Below are 17,182 nucleotides of genomic sequence, written 5' to 3' on the forward strand. Positions count from 1 at the left end.
AAAAGCTGTAAAAGTGCACAATTTAACCTTATTTCTGGGCCGCACAGCGCCTCGACGCAGGGTCCAAAGGTTCTCTTCAACGTGTGGTTGGCCACTGGGGACTGTAAGCTGTTGTTCACTACTTCCAAGAGAGGGTTGAATATTTGGTTTTCCTGTATAATAATAACCACAAATATTAATGTTTATTTATTAATTTGTTTGTTAACAGTTTGTTCATGCTTAGATAAACCCATTATAAAATAAATTATTGGTTTCCTCTTTGCGGCTTTACCTCTAATAAGACAACACATAAAAAAATAAAAATATAGTCATTTATAAAAATATTATATAAAACGAAAAACCAAGCAAGAAAATTTATTTAATGGAGCTTATTCTGGTGGTAATTGAAGGCTTCATTAAGACAAGATATCATATAATGAAAATAAGACAATATTAAAACATGAATTAAGTTCAACACAGAATTATGTACAACAATAACAACAAAAAGTCACTAATGACAATCATAATTCAGAAAAAAAAAAAAATTTCAGTGTACATTCTTATAGTCACGGTTGTCATTTATTGGTAACCATAAGAAGACAGGATGGACATAAAACAAATTCTATTCATGACAGAATTATAAATATAAACAACAGAAAAGTTACTCATGAAATATCAGAAAAATGCCTTTTTAGAGACTTTTTATCTTTGTTATGCTCGCAATTGAAAACGTCCACTTTATTACATACAAAGTCTGTTGGATAGAGAATTTCGTATATAGTTGTTTTGCACTGATCTACTTTGAACACGACAGAAGAGCATGTGGATTGCTAGCTAATATTTTATACAGAAATAATGCATCCATGTGATGCATTCGTACACTCAATGAATCAATTTGTTTATGTTGTTGATTGAATTTGGGCATGTATTGTGAAGTATAAGAATCCAAGTACCTTGGTCCCCTGCAGGTGGAGCGGATTGGTTTGGGAGTGCAGTGAGATGGCATCGCCGCGCTTGAAGTCCAGCTTCTCCAGCACCACCTCGCACTTCAGCAACGTCTCCAGCGGCATGCGTTTCAGCGGGTGCGACAGGATGTCCAAGAAGTTCTTCATCTTGGTTAACTTCTCCACATCTGGAAGATCTTACAGATTAGGGAAGACTTTGTTTTGCTTGTCCAATAAACCTTTTTCATGCGTGTTAAACATAAAAACAATATTAGCAGCTTTGACAGTTTAAAAAAATAACCCAGTTTGGTAAATGTAAAATGGGACGAACACATATTGGCTTACACAATATTCTCATTTTATAAACCAAATTGATGGATGTTATTTTCAGTACAGCAAAGGCCAATATGTTATTGCAGATTCCATATCAATGTTCATTTAATGCAATGGGAATCAGAGTATGAAGCCAATTCAAAGATGGCTGCCAAAAACATAAAATAGATCAATACTCACTTTCTCCATCACTGACCATCCGGGATATCATCCTGCGAAGGGGTTCGATGTACTTGGAGAGCTGGCGCACCTTCTCCCGGTAGGCGTGCTCCTCCCCGCCGCCCCCCGGTGAGGGTGCAGCACCTACCCCCGCGCCCTGCGGCGTGTTCAGTGATGAAGAGGGGCTCGGGGCCATTCCCAGCGACCTGGACGCAAACAAACAATTCCATTCCGTTCATAATCCAAGAGCATTATATTATTTTAATTTTGGAGTTTAGATAAAATAGGTCTGAACACATAAAGGGTAGATTGAGCGTTTGTTACCTCTGATGCTGTTGCATGTGTTGCTGGGGGTGTTGCTGCGAGGGGTGGTGCGGGGAGGGGGATGGGGCGAGCGCAGGACTGCCCAGCCCTCCACCACTGCCCCCCACTCCCATCCCACCACTGCCAACAGACATAGGGGAGGCCATGGGGGGCCCACTTAATACACCTTAACACAACGATCACACAGATTAATATTATCATATGTATATACACGGTTTTAGGGACGCATTTGACTTACTTTAAATTAAACCAGTGATTTTTTTTAATTTTAATTTTTTTGTTTTTATCAAAAACTGTTACTTGAAATTTGTTTATCACATGTTGTTACTAGTCCTAGATCCTAGCTGTCTGATTTCTAATGATTATTTATTGTTCTTGTTAAAAAAATATATTAAAATTTCACCAGAGACCAAAATTTCATTTGCATTTTTTACTCCAAATAATGTCAGGAATCGCTGGTTAACCTTTTGAACGCGTTAATTTGCTCCGTTTTATCTATGCCCGTACGCGGTACATATTTTCAAATACCTATGCATGCAATTAAATGTCAAATTATAGCATTGTTGCATGATTTATTGGACTATATAGACAGAACAGATTATTCTCCACAATATGAAAACAAATCCTCGTGTGTCAACACTCTTAGATGTTTATAAAAACAAAAACAGAAAATTTCATACAAAGACGTACCGTATCTTTTGAATGTGGTCCCGCCATTCACTCGGCGTCATAAATAAACCACTCTCGGTGTGTGTGTACTTAGGCCACTGTGTTTATAGACACAAGTGGGACACCATGATCACTTATCATTCTTAGTTATGAAAAGTTGTGAATGACAAACTAGTACTAACGCCATCCGTTGACAAAAATGTAAACTAAAGGACTAAAAGGCGCGAAGAGGCGCACTTGGTTATCGATCTTTTTTTATGAAATACAATTTTATTTTTGAGAAATTCTTGTAGATGTCAGCATCGTGATAGTTCTACAAATGTCCAAGTGAGCAAGAAATACATTTATGACGAAAGAGAGCGGGAATATCGGCCGTCAAAGTTGCCGTATCAACTGTTGATACAGCCGCGTGTGAGTATAGACTTTTTGCCGTAACAACAGTTGATACGGCCGCGTGCAAAGAGTTAAAGTAAGTCAAGAACGTCCCTTAACACCCTGTATATTAAGTTGAGTGAACAAATTAAGAATTTTGTTGAGAAATCAATTAATTGCAAGTACCTAAATTGAAAGTAGGTAAGCAGTTAGGCAGACAACCAAATAAATATAAAAATCAATAATAATAATAATATCACATCACATCACAGTTAATGTATTAAAACAAATGAGACAATTATTATCGAAATCATTATGAATAAAAGTATACAAGGAATTTTCCCAAAAATATATAAAAATACAATATGTAATAATCCGATATTCAAATCAGAAATTGCATCCATCATCTCAAACTACCGTCCCATATCTATTATTTCAAACATAGCCCTTTACAACCGGCTTCACACGAGAGTGAGTTTGTGTTTGAAGACGGAAAATAAATTTGTTTTTGTGAACGGAACCGGTGTCGATTGAACGTGCGGGAGCTGCTTATTTAGGGTACTTTCAAGCGCACATGTTTCAACCAGTAAGTCGCCCAGACCTATGAGATCATAACTAAGAGCTTTAACAATGTAGCACATCACAATTTTAAAATTTTTTGCCGGTTGCAAAGGGATAGCTAAAATATTTGAAAGAGTCGTAAAATCACAATTAAATAAGCACATAACATCAAATAAAATAATCAATGATAACCAATTCGGCTTCAGAGAAAAATTAGGCACACTATCGCGAAAATAACCTCAACAATTTATAATGCTCTTGAAATTAATAATGTGTTGTGGGAACCCACATATTCAGAATTTGGAATCCCTCAAGGAACAGTCCTAGGACCAATATTGTTTATCATTTATGTAAATGAAATGCTATCAATTCCGAAAATTGGAAAAATAATATCTTTCGCCAACGACCACACAAAAAAAAACCTGGGAAAAGGCATATTGAAGCGAAAATGTAGAAATAGACAGATTAAAAAAATGGTTAGATGACAATTACCTATCCCTAAACTCAAACAAAACTTACTATATAACATTTATACTAACGGACAAAAACCTTTCAATAATAAATTCGAAAATTACTATTCATAACTCGTATAAAAATTATTCTGTCGACTGCAACTCACCAAAATTCTCAATATGTACTAACAAACAAAAAAATGCATTACATATTTAGTCGTAATAATAGATCAACACATTAAATGGACAGAACATATTGCAAATCCTATTTAAAAATATGTAAACTTTATTGCATTTTCCTCAAACTAAGAAATATTATTCATAAACCTATGCTACAGAAGGTTTACTATGTATTACCAAATCAATTCTACAATAATAAAGCATATAAACCCAAATTAGCCCCACTGGAAGTAGTCCAGAGAAGACTCATTAAAATAATTCTAAATTAACAGTCATATTATTCAACTCGTGAATTATTCTACGAATTTACAGTTTTACAATTAAATATAATCTATTAAAAAAATGAAGTGCTTTAAATCCACAAAGATAAGCTAATAATATAGTCATTGAGAACCACGGGACAAAAAATAATCCCTAAACTCAATACAACAACGGCACAACACCATTACACATACTCAGCCATTAAATGTTTTAACAAACTCCCTAAAGAAATACAAGCTGAAAAAAATTACTAAGTTTTTAAGAATAAACTTAAAATACACTTTATTTATTATTTTTTTTTTTTTACTTTATTTAGTTGTGTGGTATAATATTCTATCAATTTGAAAAATCAGTTTTCAAAATATATGTATATATATATACACATAGGAATTTTATTTAAATTTCAGTCTTCTGTAAAATTATTTACAGAGAAGAATCTGAAAGCCAGAAACATTGGAAGAAAAAACCCTCAGTCTGCTGTACACTTACTGATGATCTTACCAATATGTATTATTTGTTATCGCTCTGTTAATTGTGATAAATAAAAATAATTAAAAAATACCGTGTACTTACACAATGATGCCGGGCTCGGTCCTCCCATAGGAGCTGGGCTCGGTTGAGCTGAAGGAGATGGTGATTGCCTCAGGAAATGAGACGGAGCTCCTGCTCTTGGTCCACCCTGCCCCATCCCCGGACCACCCTGGCCCATCCCTGACCCGCCTTGCCCCATGCCAGGCCCACCTTGACCCATGCCCGGTCCGCCTTGACCCATTCCCGGTCCTCCTTGACCCATTCCGGGCCCACCTTGACCCATGCCCGGTCCGCCTTGACCCATTCCCGGTCCACCTTGACCCATTCCCGGTCCACCTGGACCCATTCCTTGCCCGCCTTGTCCCATCCCTGGGCCTCCTTGTCCCATACCGGGCCCACCCTGGCCCATGCCTGGCCCACCTTGACCCATGCCTGGTCCGACTTGCCCCATGCCTGGTCCACCTTGGCCCATGCCTGGCCCGACTTGTCCCATGCCGGGTCCGCCTTGGCCCATGCCTGGCCCACCTTGGCCCATCCCGGGCCCGCCGGACCCCAGCATGCCTCCAGCCCCTTCTTTCCTTTGCTGTTGCTGCATATGTTGTTGCATCATGTTCATTTGGCTGGTAGTCATGTTCCCTACAAAAAAGTACAGAATATTATAGAAAGAACATTCATTCAATTACACTGGAAGGAGCACATTTCCTAATATATTGACACAACTGCTATGAAAACCTTAAGGTGGTGTTACATGCTTGTTACAAGTCGCTTGTACAAATGCTCGGCAAGCATCGGCAAGTCAAACATTGACATTTGTGTAGATGATAACGCTTGCGAGGGTGCCAGTATTATCGGAGCGTCCAAGCTTGGCGGACGTCGGAGTAACTACTTAGGCTACCATGTTCACGTTAACCTATTTTTATTTTAACGTAAAACAAAATAAAGGGAAAGTAAATTAAAAAATATCTATTTTTCATTGCAACAAATGATAAATAATTACTAAATAAAATATTATTTATTTATTTACGCCCTTAGGGCTTTTACATAAAACAAGTCATAATAAATTACATTTTTTATTAATTATTTAACATTACAAAATATTAATAATAATATTTATAATACGTTATTCCGCATGAGTTTTAATAAACTCACTTCGGGAAAGATAACTTTATACAATTAAAAGGAAATTATTTTTAATTAAAGGGAATTCAATGAAAAGTGTAGATATATGTTAAAACGATAGACGACAGACTAGACGGCAGTTAATTTTAAAAAAAAATTTTTTTTATTGTTGATACATTATTTTACAATATTTCATATTTCAATTCAGTAATGTTGGCCTCACTGGGTTGTTTACCCGTGCTGAGGCCCCCATTTTATAATATAAGAATTTATACATTTAAAAAAAAAGAAATACAACATTAAAATAAACATAAATTTAAACTAAAAATAAAGATTAAAAATTAAAATATAATTATCACACTAAAAGAAAAATATTAAAAGAGAATGTAAATCGGCATTTATAATGATATATGTGTTTGTGCGTGTTGCGTGTATATGTTTTATTCTTTTATGTTATAGAATTTTGGTAATACATATTGTCTTTTTGTTCTTTAATCCATTTTTTATTTTGTGTTTGAACTTATTTTTATTTTCCTCAATTTTTGTTTCAAGTGGAAGACTGTTGAATGCTTTAATAGCGTGGTATTTATGGTGTCTTTGTCCAAAGGTAGTGTTTACCGTCGGAGTTTTTATGTTTTCTTTGTACGCTTGTTTGACCGGTCTATTAGTGATATTTTGTGTTTGTTGGGCTTTGTTTTTTTGGTCGAAAATGTAGTTTAGTAGTGTTTTAACATATAATTGAAAAATATTTTATAAATACAGAAAGATATACAGAAATTACAGAGTTCCAAAGAAAGATTGTGTCACTGGTTAATAAAGCTAACGAGGAAAAATATCTTTTATGAGCTTTTGCCAATATTTTTTAATTGTTACTGGAAATTTTAGTGCATCAAAATTATGTAACATACTAATAAATGAAACAATATTATATAGTCTATTCCATTTTAATACAATTTACGTGAAACGTCTCGGAGCGAAAACGGTTTCCGTTTGTCGCCAGTTTGGAAGTTCTACTAATGAATGAGCGAACGTGTGGATGGCTCGCAAGCATCCTTTGACTTGTGCGCAAAATACCGACACTGGCCCGATCGGCGGCAAGCACTTACAAGTTTATGAAAGCTAAGCCAAATGCCCGATCCACACGTTGGAACTTGTGAATGCTTGCCGAGGCTTAGCAAGCATGTAGCACCGCCATAACAACTGTACATGCTATATTTTTATGTACTGTTTTCCCCATTCCGAAACAAAAACTTATTCAAATAATAATTTTCTTAAAAATATATTTTGGCGCATGAATATAAATTCTCAATATAATCATAATAATACAAACATTTTGGAAAGACATATTACATAGTCTCGGAGACTCTCAAGGAAAACATATTACATAGTCTCGGAGACTCTCAAGGAAAACATATTACATAGTCTCGGAGACTCTCAAGGAAAACATATTACATAGTCTCGGAGACTCTCAAGGAAAACATATTACATAGTCTCGGAGACTCTCAAGGAAAACATATTACATAGTCTCGGAGACTCTCAAGGAAGACATATTATATAGTCTCGGAGACTCTGAAGGAAGACATATTATATAGTCTCAGAGACTCAACGAATAGATATTACATAGTCTCACAGACACTCAAGGAAGACACTGTGTTTTTACTTACCACGGCAGTATTGCTGCATGACCAAAGAGACAGTGTGTAGTTTTTCTAGTTAGGAATTGAATTTCTAGTTAGCATTGAATATTTGAAAATGGCCATCACAATATTATCATTTTCCACTGATAATTGTTAGCCAACTGAATAAATAAGGCACAAAAAGTTCTTTACCTATTTGCATATAAAATTATTATGTATATATTCTTTTTATGGTTCGATTTCTTAGGGCAGGCACAGCTTTCAGCCTTTATGGACTATACGCTACTGCGTCTTGTTATATTGTCCGCAGTGAAGTTTGAATAATCAGCAGAACTATTATTAATTTGTCAGCTTTATTGTTTACTAAGAATAAATTACTGCAAACTGCAACTAGCATTTTTTGCGTATTCTCAGAATCATTAAAAATAATAATTCAACTTATTTGTGATTTTATCAGCATTTTAGTAGCCATTGCAAAAACTATAGCTGGGATAATGTGCATATCGCACAAAAGCATGTAATAAATAATACTCAAATAAAATACTCAACTGTGCATTGTAAGCAAAATCGCAATGCCTTGAAAATCGTTTATACGTACAAGGAAATTCAATAATACATGAGGGAACAGGAAAGTCCCAGTTTCACAATGGAGTATACATTAGTAAATCTAACAACACTTTGCAACTTCAACAACATCGGACTCTTTAACTCACGGGCGGCGGGAGGCATCTTAAGTCATTTCAACGCTCCTGCCTCACACGCGAGAGCCGACTTTAATTATTTCTAGGTTTGAGTCCTCGCTGTATCGTGTACATTAAAGTTACAGGACCAAAATCTACATGTAAAAATTCTCCAATCATATCTAAGCATATACATTTTACATTTTCTCATCTATATTAAAGTGTACTAGTTAGTGCTATGAACTAAAAAATATTACTTAAGATTTAGTAACATATAATTCAATAAAACATTTATTTGCAATTTACTACAAGTCAAAACCATGTCGCCAATGCCACATTTGTGCAAATACAACAAAAGTTAAGATGAATAAATATACACGATTATGTATATCCTTAGTTTGAAAAAGTAATATTGTTCAGCTCAGTTAAAATATTAAATGAGCCGCGTGGCAATGTTGGCACTCACACTTTGACGCAGTGCAAGGGTTAACCGGTTCAGTGCCAATCACTCCCATGAGCGGACCAATCATATGTAATTTCAATGGTAACAAAAGCTCCTGGCAGTGAATGTGTTAACTACTTGCTTGCCTTGGACCACAATAATGGACTTATTTAGTTTCTGACTGTATATCACTTTTTGGAGGTGGGTTGAATTTTCATTTTGATGAAATATCATGGAACCATTACATATTGCTATACAAATAAAACTTCTTTCTCCGTGTAATCACTGAATTGAACTGTCTTTTATTAAAGACATAAAAGACTAGCTGGGGTACATGACGAGTGTTGAAATTGTGATTGTATGTTTCATTATGTCAGGTCATTAAGCGGTAAGCATAGAACTCTTTGCAAGTGACTTTTTGTTTGTTTCTACACTTGTTTAAGGTTGGATTTGTTTCACATTAAAATGATATCCGTCCTCTCCGTGCAGAAATATTAATAGATATTGGAGGGCATCATATGAACGGTGTCTCTGCAATGCGTTGTAGTCCTTCTCTTCTTCGTTGTACAATTATGTCAAGGATTGGGTTTTCACTGTCCACAATTACGATGGCGACTTTGTCTATCTGAGGTGCATTAAATTGACGTTTGTGTTCTCTTGTCGGCTCGAATTATAACTTTATAGTCATCAGAAATCATTCGGTCTAGTGTTGTTTTGAATATGTGAATAAGTTGTATTTGTGTAAGATCCTCTGTACATCTTGGATTATTTCTCGTTTCAATCCACTGATTTTTGGGCATCGTTTCACAATTCCTCTTTCGTCATTACGGATGAAATTACTTGCAGAAATTTATAGTCTTCGCTGGGTAATGGTAGTAATGATCCCATTTTGTGATAGATTTGTCCTTGGATGGAAAAAACATATTAGATTATATCTATGTTAGTGTTGATCGAAATGACATCGAAAGAAGTCATTTGGAAGCAGGGGTTGTACAGTTTTTTATGTTGAAGAAAGTGTTTTGATTCTGAAGTTTTCCCGGTAATGTAATGTAGAAATTCCTGCGGAGGTGCTTCCAGTGGTGGTAATTGAGTTTTTCCATTAATGCAACAGATTCCTGCTGTTTCTCGATTGAATTTTTTCACATTGCAAAATTGGCAGATGTTATCCATTTTTCCGACTACGACATGATTGTGTTTGTTATATTCTTTCGTCGGGTTGTAGTGAAATGCTTCATTTGTTAGGTTGTATTGTTTACTTGTCCTCGTCCGCGCTTTTCGTAGGGTGATATTTTCATGGGTTGATGTGTTCGCAGTCTTTTATTATAAGATTTTGTCGCAATTTTCACTTTTTCAATTCGTTAATTTCGTTGTTCTTCAGTTTCTCTGCTTCTCACAGTGCTCATTCTCGTTCGTTGGGAACTTAAACGTGCTTCGCGCTCTACGACTGTTTAGTTTTTTAACTGTTCCATTTGTTTTCGCTGTTTTGCTTCAGAACTGGCAAGCTGGCTGAACTGGCTTCTCTTTTACATTTGAGCATTGTATAAAATATAAATCAAATCAACTTTTTATTAAGAAATACACTAAGTACACTTAACACTTTATTTTCGATTTATATTCAGTCACTGTATCACTTTGATTACTGACACTTTACTGTTTGTATTTTATTCACTCTCTGCACTTCACTGATAAGAAACTGACGTTCGAACCCACGACAGATCTTGCTTTATATACCCCTACCAATGGGTAGCCCCACCCATACAAAAAGGCTTTGAATGGTCCACAATGTTCCAGAAAATTCCACAACATTTGAGTGTTCTGGAATGTTCCACAATGATCTGGGATGTTCCTAAACGTTCCAGACTATTCCAGAATGTTCCGGGATGTTCTCGAATGTTGTGGAATGTTCTGGACTGTTCAAGAATTTTCTAGAGGGCGAAACTTCCAGCCTTTATACTTCAAAAGCACGCCCTTCAGTTAAAAACGGGAACCCTCTTCATGGATGGGGGATAGAGGACTACCACACCATATAACTCCCTTGATCGTACCGAGACTCGTTTCTGAGTTTTAGCGGCAGCACATTGTACACTTACTTTTATAATATATATTGATTTTAGAGTGATAACCCTGATATTTATTAAGTTGTTTAATTGTCAAAATTTTGTGATGTTTTATGGTTATTTTTTGAGTCTCCAACGATTTGTCAAATATGAATTTTACATTTAAATATTTTTATATAAGCATTAAAAAATTACAACAATAACATTCAATGACAGCTGTCGTGTTTTTATTTCACTCTTGAAATATCTCAAAATAAAATAAAAAATTCTAGCTAAAATCTAAATATCTATATTTTAATAGCTTTAATAGTGAAGTGAAGTTATACTAATTAATATTTCGTGCCAAAATGACTACACGAGCAACTGCAAAAACACTAAATACTACGGACACCCAACTCCTCCAACTTCTTGACAAAAAGTTTGAAGAATTTAAGGTACAATTTCTGGAAATCATCAGAAACGAGTATAAAGAAGAAATCGAGGAATTAAAAAATAAAATATTAACTCTAGAAAAAAAAATTGATACGAAAAAAAACAACAACCTTGAAAAAACTCTGGAACAAAACGCCGTAATACAAAGTGAATTTAAAGAATTACAAAAACAATTGGATGCTAACGAACAACACGCACGCATTAATAACATAGAGATCATTGGGATACCAGAAAAAAAACAAGAGAACCTGACGGAGATTATCAAAAGGATCTATTCAGAATTAAATATAGTAAGCGACGACATTGAATACGCCACCCGAGTCACCCCCAAGGAGAAGATTGAAGGAAGACCGCGGAATATTATAGTAAAACTAAAGGGCAGGAAACCGAAAGACGAAATCATAGCAGCAATCCGGACAAGAAGGGGCCTAACAGCAGAGGATATTAACTTTAATGGAAAACAACGGATCTATATAAATGAACATTTAACTCATAAAAACAAAGTACTCTACAAAAAGGTCAGAGAGTTTACCAAAATTAATAAATTCAAATTCTGTTGGATCAAAAATTGTTAAATTTATGTAAGACTTAATGAAAACACAAATCACCATTGCATAAATAATTATAATGATCTAGAAAAACTAAAAACATACAATATTTCCATCAACTAACTTTCCAGCAACTTTATATTAACTGCACTATATACTTAATACAATGGAATCTTTAGAATTATACTATCAAAACTTAAGAGGTCTCAGAACCAAGACACATATTTTTCTTCAAAATGTATTATTAAACAACTATGACATTATGTCTCAGTGAAACATGGCTTAACAATCTTTAATGAGGAACTTTTTTTTTTTTTTTTTTTTTTTTTATATTTACTCCACACAGGAGGCCCTGAAGAAAATAATTTCCCTCAGGGCCTATGTCATCTTTGGGGATGCTGTGTGGAGGGTCTTTTTGTGGAGAGGAAGGAGTGAACATGGGTCTTGAAGAGTCCCATGTTGTAGGAGGGAGGAAACACAGAGGCCGGCAGTTCGTTCCACAGCCGAGCTGTTGAACTTAAGAACGAATCGTAGAAGCGACCCGTTCTCATGTGACAAGTGTCAACTGTGTACAAATGTTGGGCGCGCGTTTGGCGTGTATCCCGACTACGCACCGGTGCCGAAGGGATCAATGACGCTAGTTCTTCAGAGCATCTTCCATTGTAATACCGATAGAACGAGGACAGCATACCTACCTGACGCCTGTGCTCTAAAGATTGCAGTCCGTTTGTTAAGATTGGGGAATCTATCAAACGGACCGCCCGTTTCTGCACAGAGTCAAGGGTTTTTTTCAGGTATTTTGGGGCTCCAGACCAGAGATGGCTGCCAAATTCGACAGTAGGGCGCACTTGCGATTTGTACAGGGTGAGCAGTTGTGTACTATTAAAGTATCTGCGGGCCCTGTACAGTACGCCCAGCTTCTGAGAGCACTACACCAAGCATATCAATGGAAGGCCTGTTCGGAAGATTGCTTCCGTTGAAGGAGACTAGATTATCATTTGGATCCCTTTTAGACGTAATCAGACAGGATTGGGTCTTTGAAACATTAAATTCGACGAGATTATTTTTACCCCAGGAGGAAATACTCTCGAGATAACCGTCCATTCTCTGCTTCAAAGCCCTCCGAGCCGTTGGAGTTTGTGTGCCCTTTGGGGGCTTGTCAAACAAAAAGCTATCATGAACTGTACTGTCATCCGCGTAACAATGAATCGGTGCACATGTCAAAAGGTCATTGATGTGCAACAAAAACAAAGTTGGAGACAGAACCGATCCCTGTGGGACGCCAGCATTTATGGAGTGCGAGGAAGAGGTGAAACCGTCAGCAACCGCCTGAATCGACCTATCCCTTAAAAAGTCAGCAATCCACGTACACAGGGATGCGGGAAGTCCGTAAGAATGCAATTTGTTGACAAGTCCTCGGTGCCAGACCCGGTCAAAGGCCTTGGATATGTCTAGTGCGACCGTTTGGGTCTCACCGTGACGTTCCAGGCACCGCCCCCAAACATGCGTCACATACGCGAGAAGATCACCGCACGAGCGGTTCCGCCGGAATCCGTATTGACGGTCGTTGATAATTTTGTTCTTCTCGAGGTATGTGAGCAGTTTGTCGTTGATCACACGTTCCATCACTTTGGACAGAACTGATGTGATCGCTATGGGGCGGTAGTTGGCCGGGTTGGAGCGGTCACCTTTCTTGGGAATAGGGTGAATTACCGCTTTTTTCCAACCAGAGGGCACAGTGCCACACTTCAGGGACATTTTGAAGAGCTTTGTCAAAACTGGAACTATTTCCGCAGCACACCTCTGCAATACCAGGGCAGGTATTCCATCAGGTCCACTAGCTTTGTTAACATCGAGCCCCCGTATGACGTGGAGTACATCCCGATGTCGGATCCTCAGCTTTTTCATATAGAAGCCGCAGTGAGGAACCGACGGCGGAACAGCACCCCCGTCGTCGAGGGTCGAGTTTTCCGCAAACATTTTCCCTAAAAGGTTTGCCTTTTCGGTGGCGGTGTTTGCTAGTGAGCCGTCAGGTCTGGTAAGAGGTGGCAAACTGGGTTTGCAAAAATTTCGACCTATTGAGCCCGCAAGCGACCAGAATGCTCTGCTGCCATGCGGGCAGGCAGCCAGCTTTTTGCTGATCTGCAGGTCGTGTTCGAATTTTGACCTATTGATGATTCTCTTGCATTCCTTTGCCGATTTGTTGTATGCTGATCTGCTTTCGGGCGTTCGAGATGTGTTGTAGGCTCGGTAAGCCGCGTTTTTTCGTCGAACTGCTTCGGAGCATTGTCGACTGAACCACGGCTTTGAGCCCACACCAGTTTCTTTAGTAGTCGATTGTATGAAGCCATCCATCGCCGAATTGATGACTTCACCAATCTCCTGGGCACATCTTGAATTGTTAATTATTCTTTTCCGCTTCTGTTAGTATAAAAATTAATAATTTGTTTTGTATTTTGTGTAAAATATTACAAATGTCTTTAGATGTAACCGAAACTTCTTTCAAAGTTCTTTGCTCGCATAAAACAACAACAAGTTTAATTATTTATATTATAGTATGAATATTTTTAAACATAAAACATAAGAATTGATTCACTTTTGAGGTCACACCATAAATAAACCACTCACTAGATTGATATCTTCATGATTTTGTGTGAAACAAATTGGTCCTCTATTTAACCATAGATATGCCAATATATAGACAGTACAATTCTCACTCGGAGCCTACTTATTATATTAAAAAATTAAAATTTTTGAAATGTCAAAATGTCGACAGGAACGAACTACTCGGCCTTTTGCTTCCGATTGAGAAATGAGAGTCACAAACTGTCAGACATCTCGCTAATATTGGATAAACAATTTATACAAATCCGTCAAAACTACACGAGAATGGCATAGTTCGAGATCAAACAACCATAAATGTTCCACTCAGCCAGCACTCACCTTTCAACAGTTTACTCCATAAACTTTCAGAGTTTTTCATTGTTGGATATAGTTAGGCAACAATATGACGTCACAATATTTCGGTTCCAATTTTCGATCGGAGTGTCACACTAGCGAAAATTACAATTTTCAACAGAAAATATTTAAAACAACAACAAACAACAGTTGCGACAATACTATTGTTGAGTGAAAACATCTGCACTGTGATATGCCACTATTTACTACTTTTAGTATTCACAACAATAAATTTGTACCTACTATATTACACATTGTTTACCAGTGAGGATTAAAGTCTGTGGGGTGACCATCATTAATTTGTCAGTCATATTATTTTGAATTATTTACAATGCCTAACAATCAGAATCTAGTGCAAACTAGATCTATGCATCGGATTCTCGATCAGTAAATGAGGATCAATTTGGAGAAATTGTTAAATACTAAAAAAATGAATGATTTTAAGCAACAACTTTTTGCCAAAATTGAACTTGAATCGACAACTTTAGAAGCATCGAATTTATAACAATACGATGAAATCACTATAAATATTGGGAACATGATGCACATAATAAAAAAAATGTTGATGACTTAGGAAACGCAAATTCTATCAAAGATTTAAAAATAAAAATAATTTGAAATTCGTCTAGCTGATATGGAAAAACAAAACAATTGTGCTGAATTGTCTGGGGTAGAAAATTCTGTGGAAACCGTTGAAAGATTTATAAAAAAACTTGACATTCAGATTGAACCAGGTAGAATCAATAAAGTTACTCAATATCCTGATAAATCTATCAATAAACCTGGAGCTCAGAGGATGATCATTCATTTCAAAGATGACAAGTCCCAATCTAAATTCCTTAACGCATGCTAAAGAATAAAGCAATTGAAGGACTGTAACATATTCATTGGTGAAAATTTATAAAGCAATTGAAGGACTGTAACATATTCATTGGTGAATTTTTATCCTCTTATTCAAAAACCCTTCTTTGGAAAACCAAACAAAAAGCTAAAGAAGCTAAGTTTCAATTTGTATGGTTTCGTAACAATAAAATTTGTGTGAAAAAGAACCCAGAACAATCCTCAAGAGTTCTAATCATTAAACAAGCGGACAACTTGAATCTTAATCGTAATTTTTCTTTTAAAAAAAAGTTGATATTTATAACATAATTGATTTGACTGACAATAATGAACCTAACATAACATTTGAAGATTCTAAAGAAAATATCTAAAACCATGGATAAATGTTGGAATAATCAAATACCTCAGAACACGTGATTAATTGGACAATAAATGTAGATGAGAAATCTATAACAAAGAACTGTTAGAATACTATAAAAGATCGGAACTGGTGTACAAAGATAATACGTACAACAAAGCAAGCAAACTACAGAAGAAAATTAGATGACGTCAAGTAGTAGGTGTGCACCGAATGCTAGCATCGTATCTAGAGAATTCTATCTACGATGCGTTTGCATGGGCAAACGTTCCCGAATATTCTAGTAGCATCGCTAGCAATATCAATTATACATCATTTTCTGCAGAGTTGTAATTGCCACCCCTTGGAAACTGTAGGCTGTATCAAGTATCTAGGTGTAAAGATTGATAATTATTTAAGATGGAATAACCATATTGATATGTTAATTTATTTTTAAAGAACTTAGACCCATATAGTGCAAAGAGAAATTAAACTGACTATTTTGCCTTAGTCCAATCTCGACTTTCTTATAACATAGTATGCTGTATTTATTATAACATAGTATGCTGGGGAACATGTCTAAAGTCCAAGGTAGTCAAGATAGTAATCAAGATAGTAGATAGAGACACTAAATATTACTCATAAATTGATCCTTAAGGCGATGCACTACATCGTGTAATATTTAAAATCGAGCCGTTATCAATAACACCCCTTATGTAGATGGCGATAAGGTTTAAATTCCCGCTTAACACAACCCGCCTGTTTTGATTTATGTAAGAAAAAACATGGCCAAAAAGTGCCTTTTATTTTATTTTGTGGATGTTCTGGCATAAATATTAAATTTTTTTCCGATCATTTTATAAATAACTTAATTTGCCACATTATACAATAAAATCATAACCGAAAATGGGTTAGTTAGTAGGAGATTTTGAACTTTAAAGCAGTTTTCATAGGCCTTATACATTATTTTTTTCTGGTCTTATAAAAAGACTTATCTAAAAAATACTCGATTATTTCAAAGGTCAAGATGTATTCTACTCGCAGTATTTAATTAAAGCATCTGAAACATTTCTAGGCGACCAAATTTTCAAACCAAAAACACATGATTTTGCATTACTACGTAGTGCATCGCCTTAAAGTTATGTAAAAAAAAATTCCACTATCCATCCAACCTACTTTATAAGGAATGTAATGTGTATAAAAAAGCTGTATATCACTCAAATAGTGTGTTGATTATTTATCAATATCCAATATGCAGAAAGAACACAACAAACCCGTGCAACTAGAATTGGCTGTGCATTAAACTTTGTGGCTGTACATACTATTGGTCAAAGAAATTATTTATATACGGCACCACTTATAATTAA

At 36.0% G+C, this 17,182-nt stretch overlaps 1 protein-coding gene across 1 annotated transcript in view; it reads right to left on the bottom strand.

Moving 5' to 3' along the window:
* The window catches only part of MED15 (mediator complex subunit 15), a 29,750-nt gene that overhangs the window by 2,384 nt on the left and 10,184 nt on the right, over window positions 1-17,182 (bottom strand). The window contains exons 4-8 of the mRNA XM_089651301.1: window positions 4,808-5,401; window positions 1,740-1,905; window positions 1,437-1,621; window positions 933-1,111; window positions 28-152 (exon numbers count right to left, since the gene is read on the bottom strand). Coding sequence (XP_089507427.1) covers window positions 28-152; window positions 933-1,111; window positions 1,437-1,621; window positions 1,740-1,905; window positions 4,808-5,401 — 1,249 coding nt within the window. The remainder of the gene's footprint in view (window positions 1-27; window positions 153-932; window positions 1,112-1,436; window positions 1,622-1,739; window positions 1,906-4,807; window positions 5,402-17,182) is intronic.

Source organism: Hesperophylax consimilis, chromosome 4 (genome assembly GCF_061612785.1).
Source record: "Hesperophylax consimilis isolate HC1 chromosome 4, BYU_Hcon_1.0, whole genome shotgun sequence".
NCBI classification, from domain to species: Eukaryota; Metazoa; Arthropoda; class Insecta; order Trichoptera; family Limnephilidae; genus Hesperophylax; species Hesperophylax consimilis.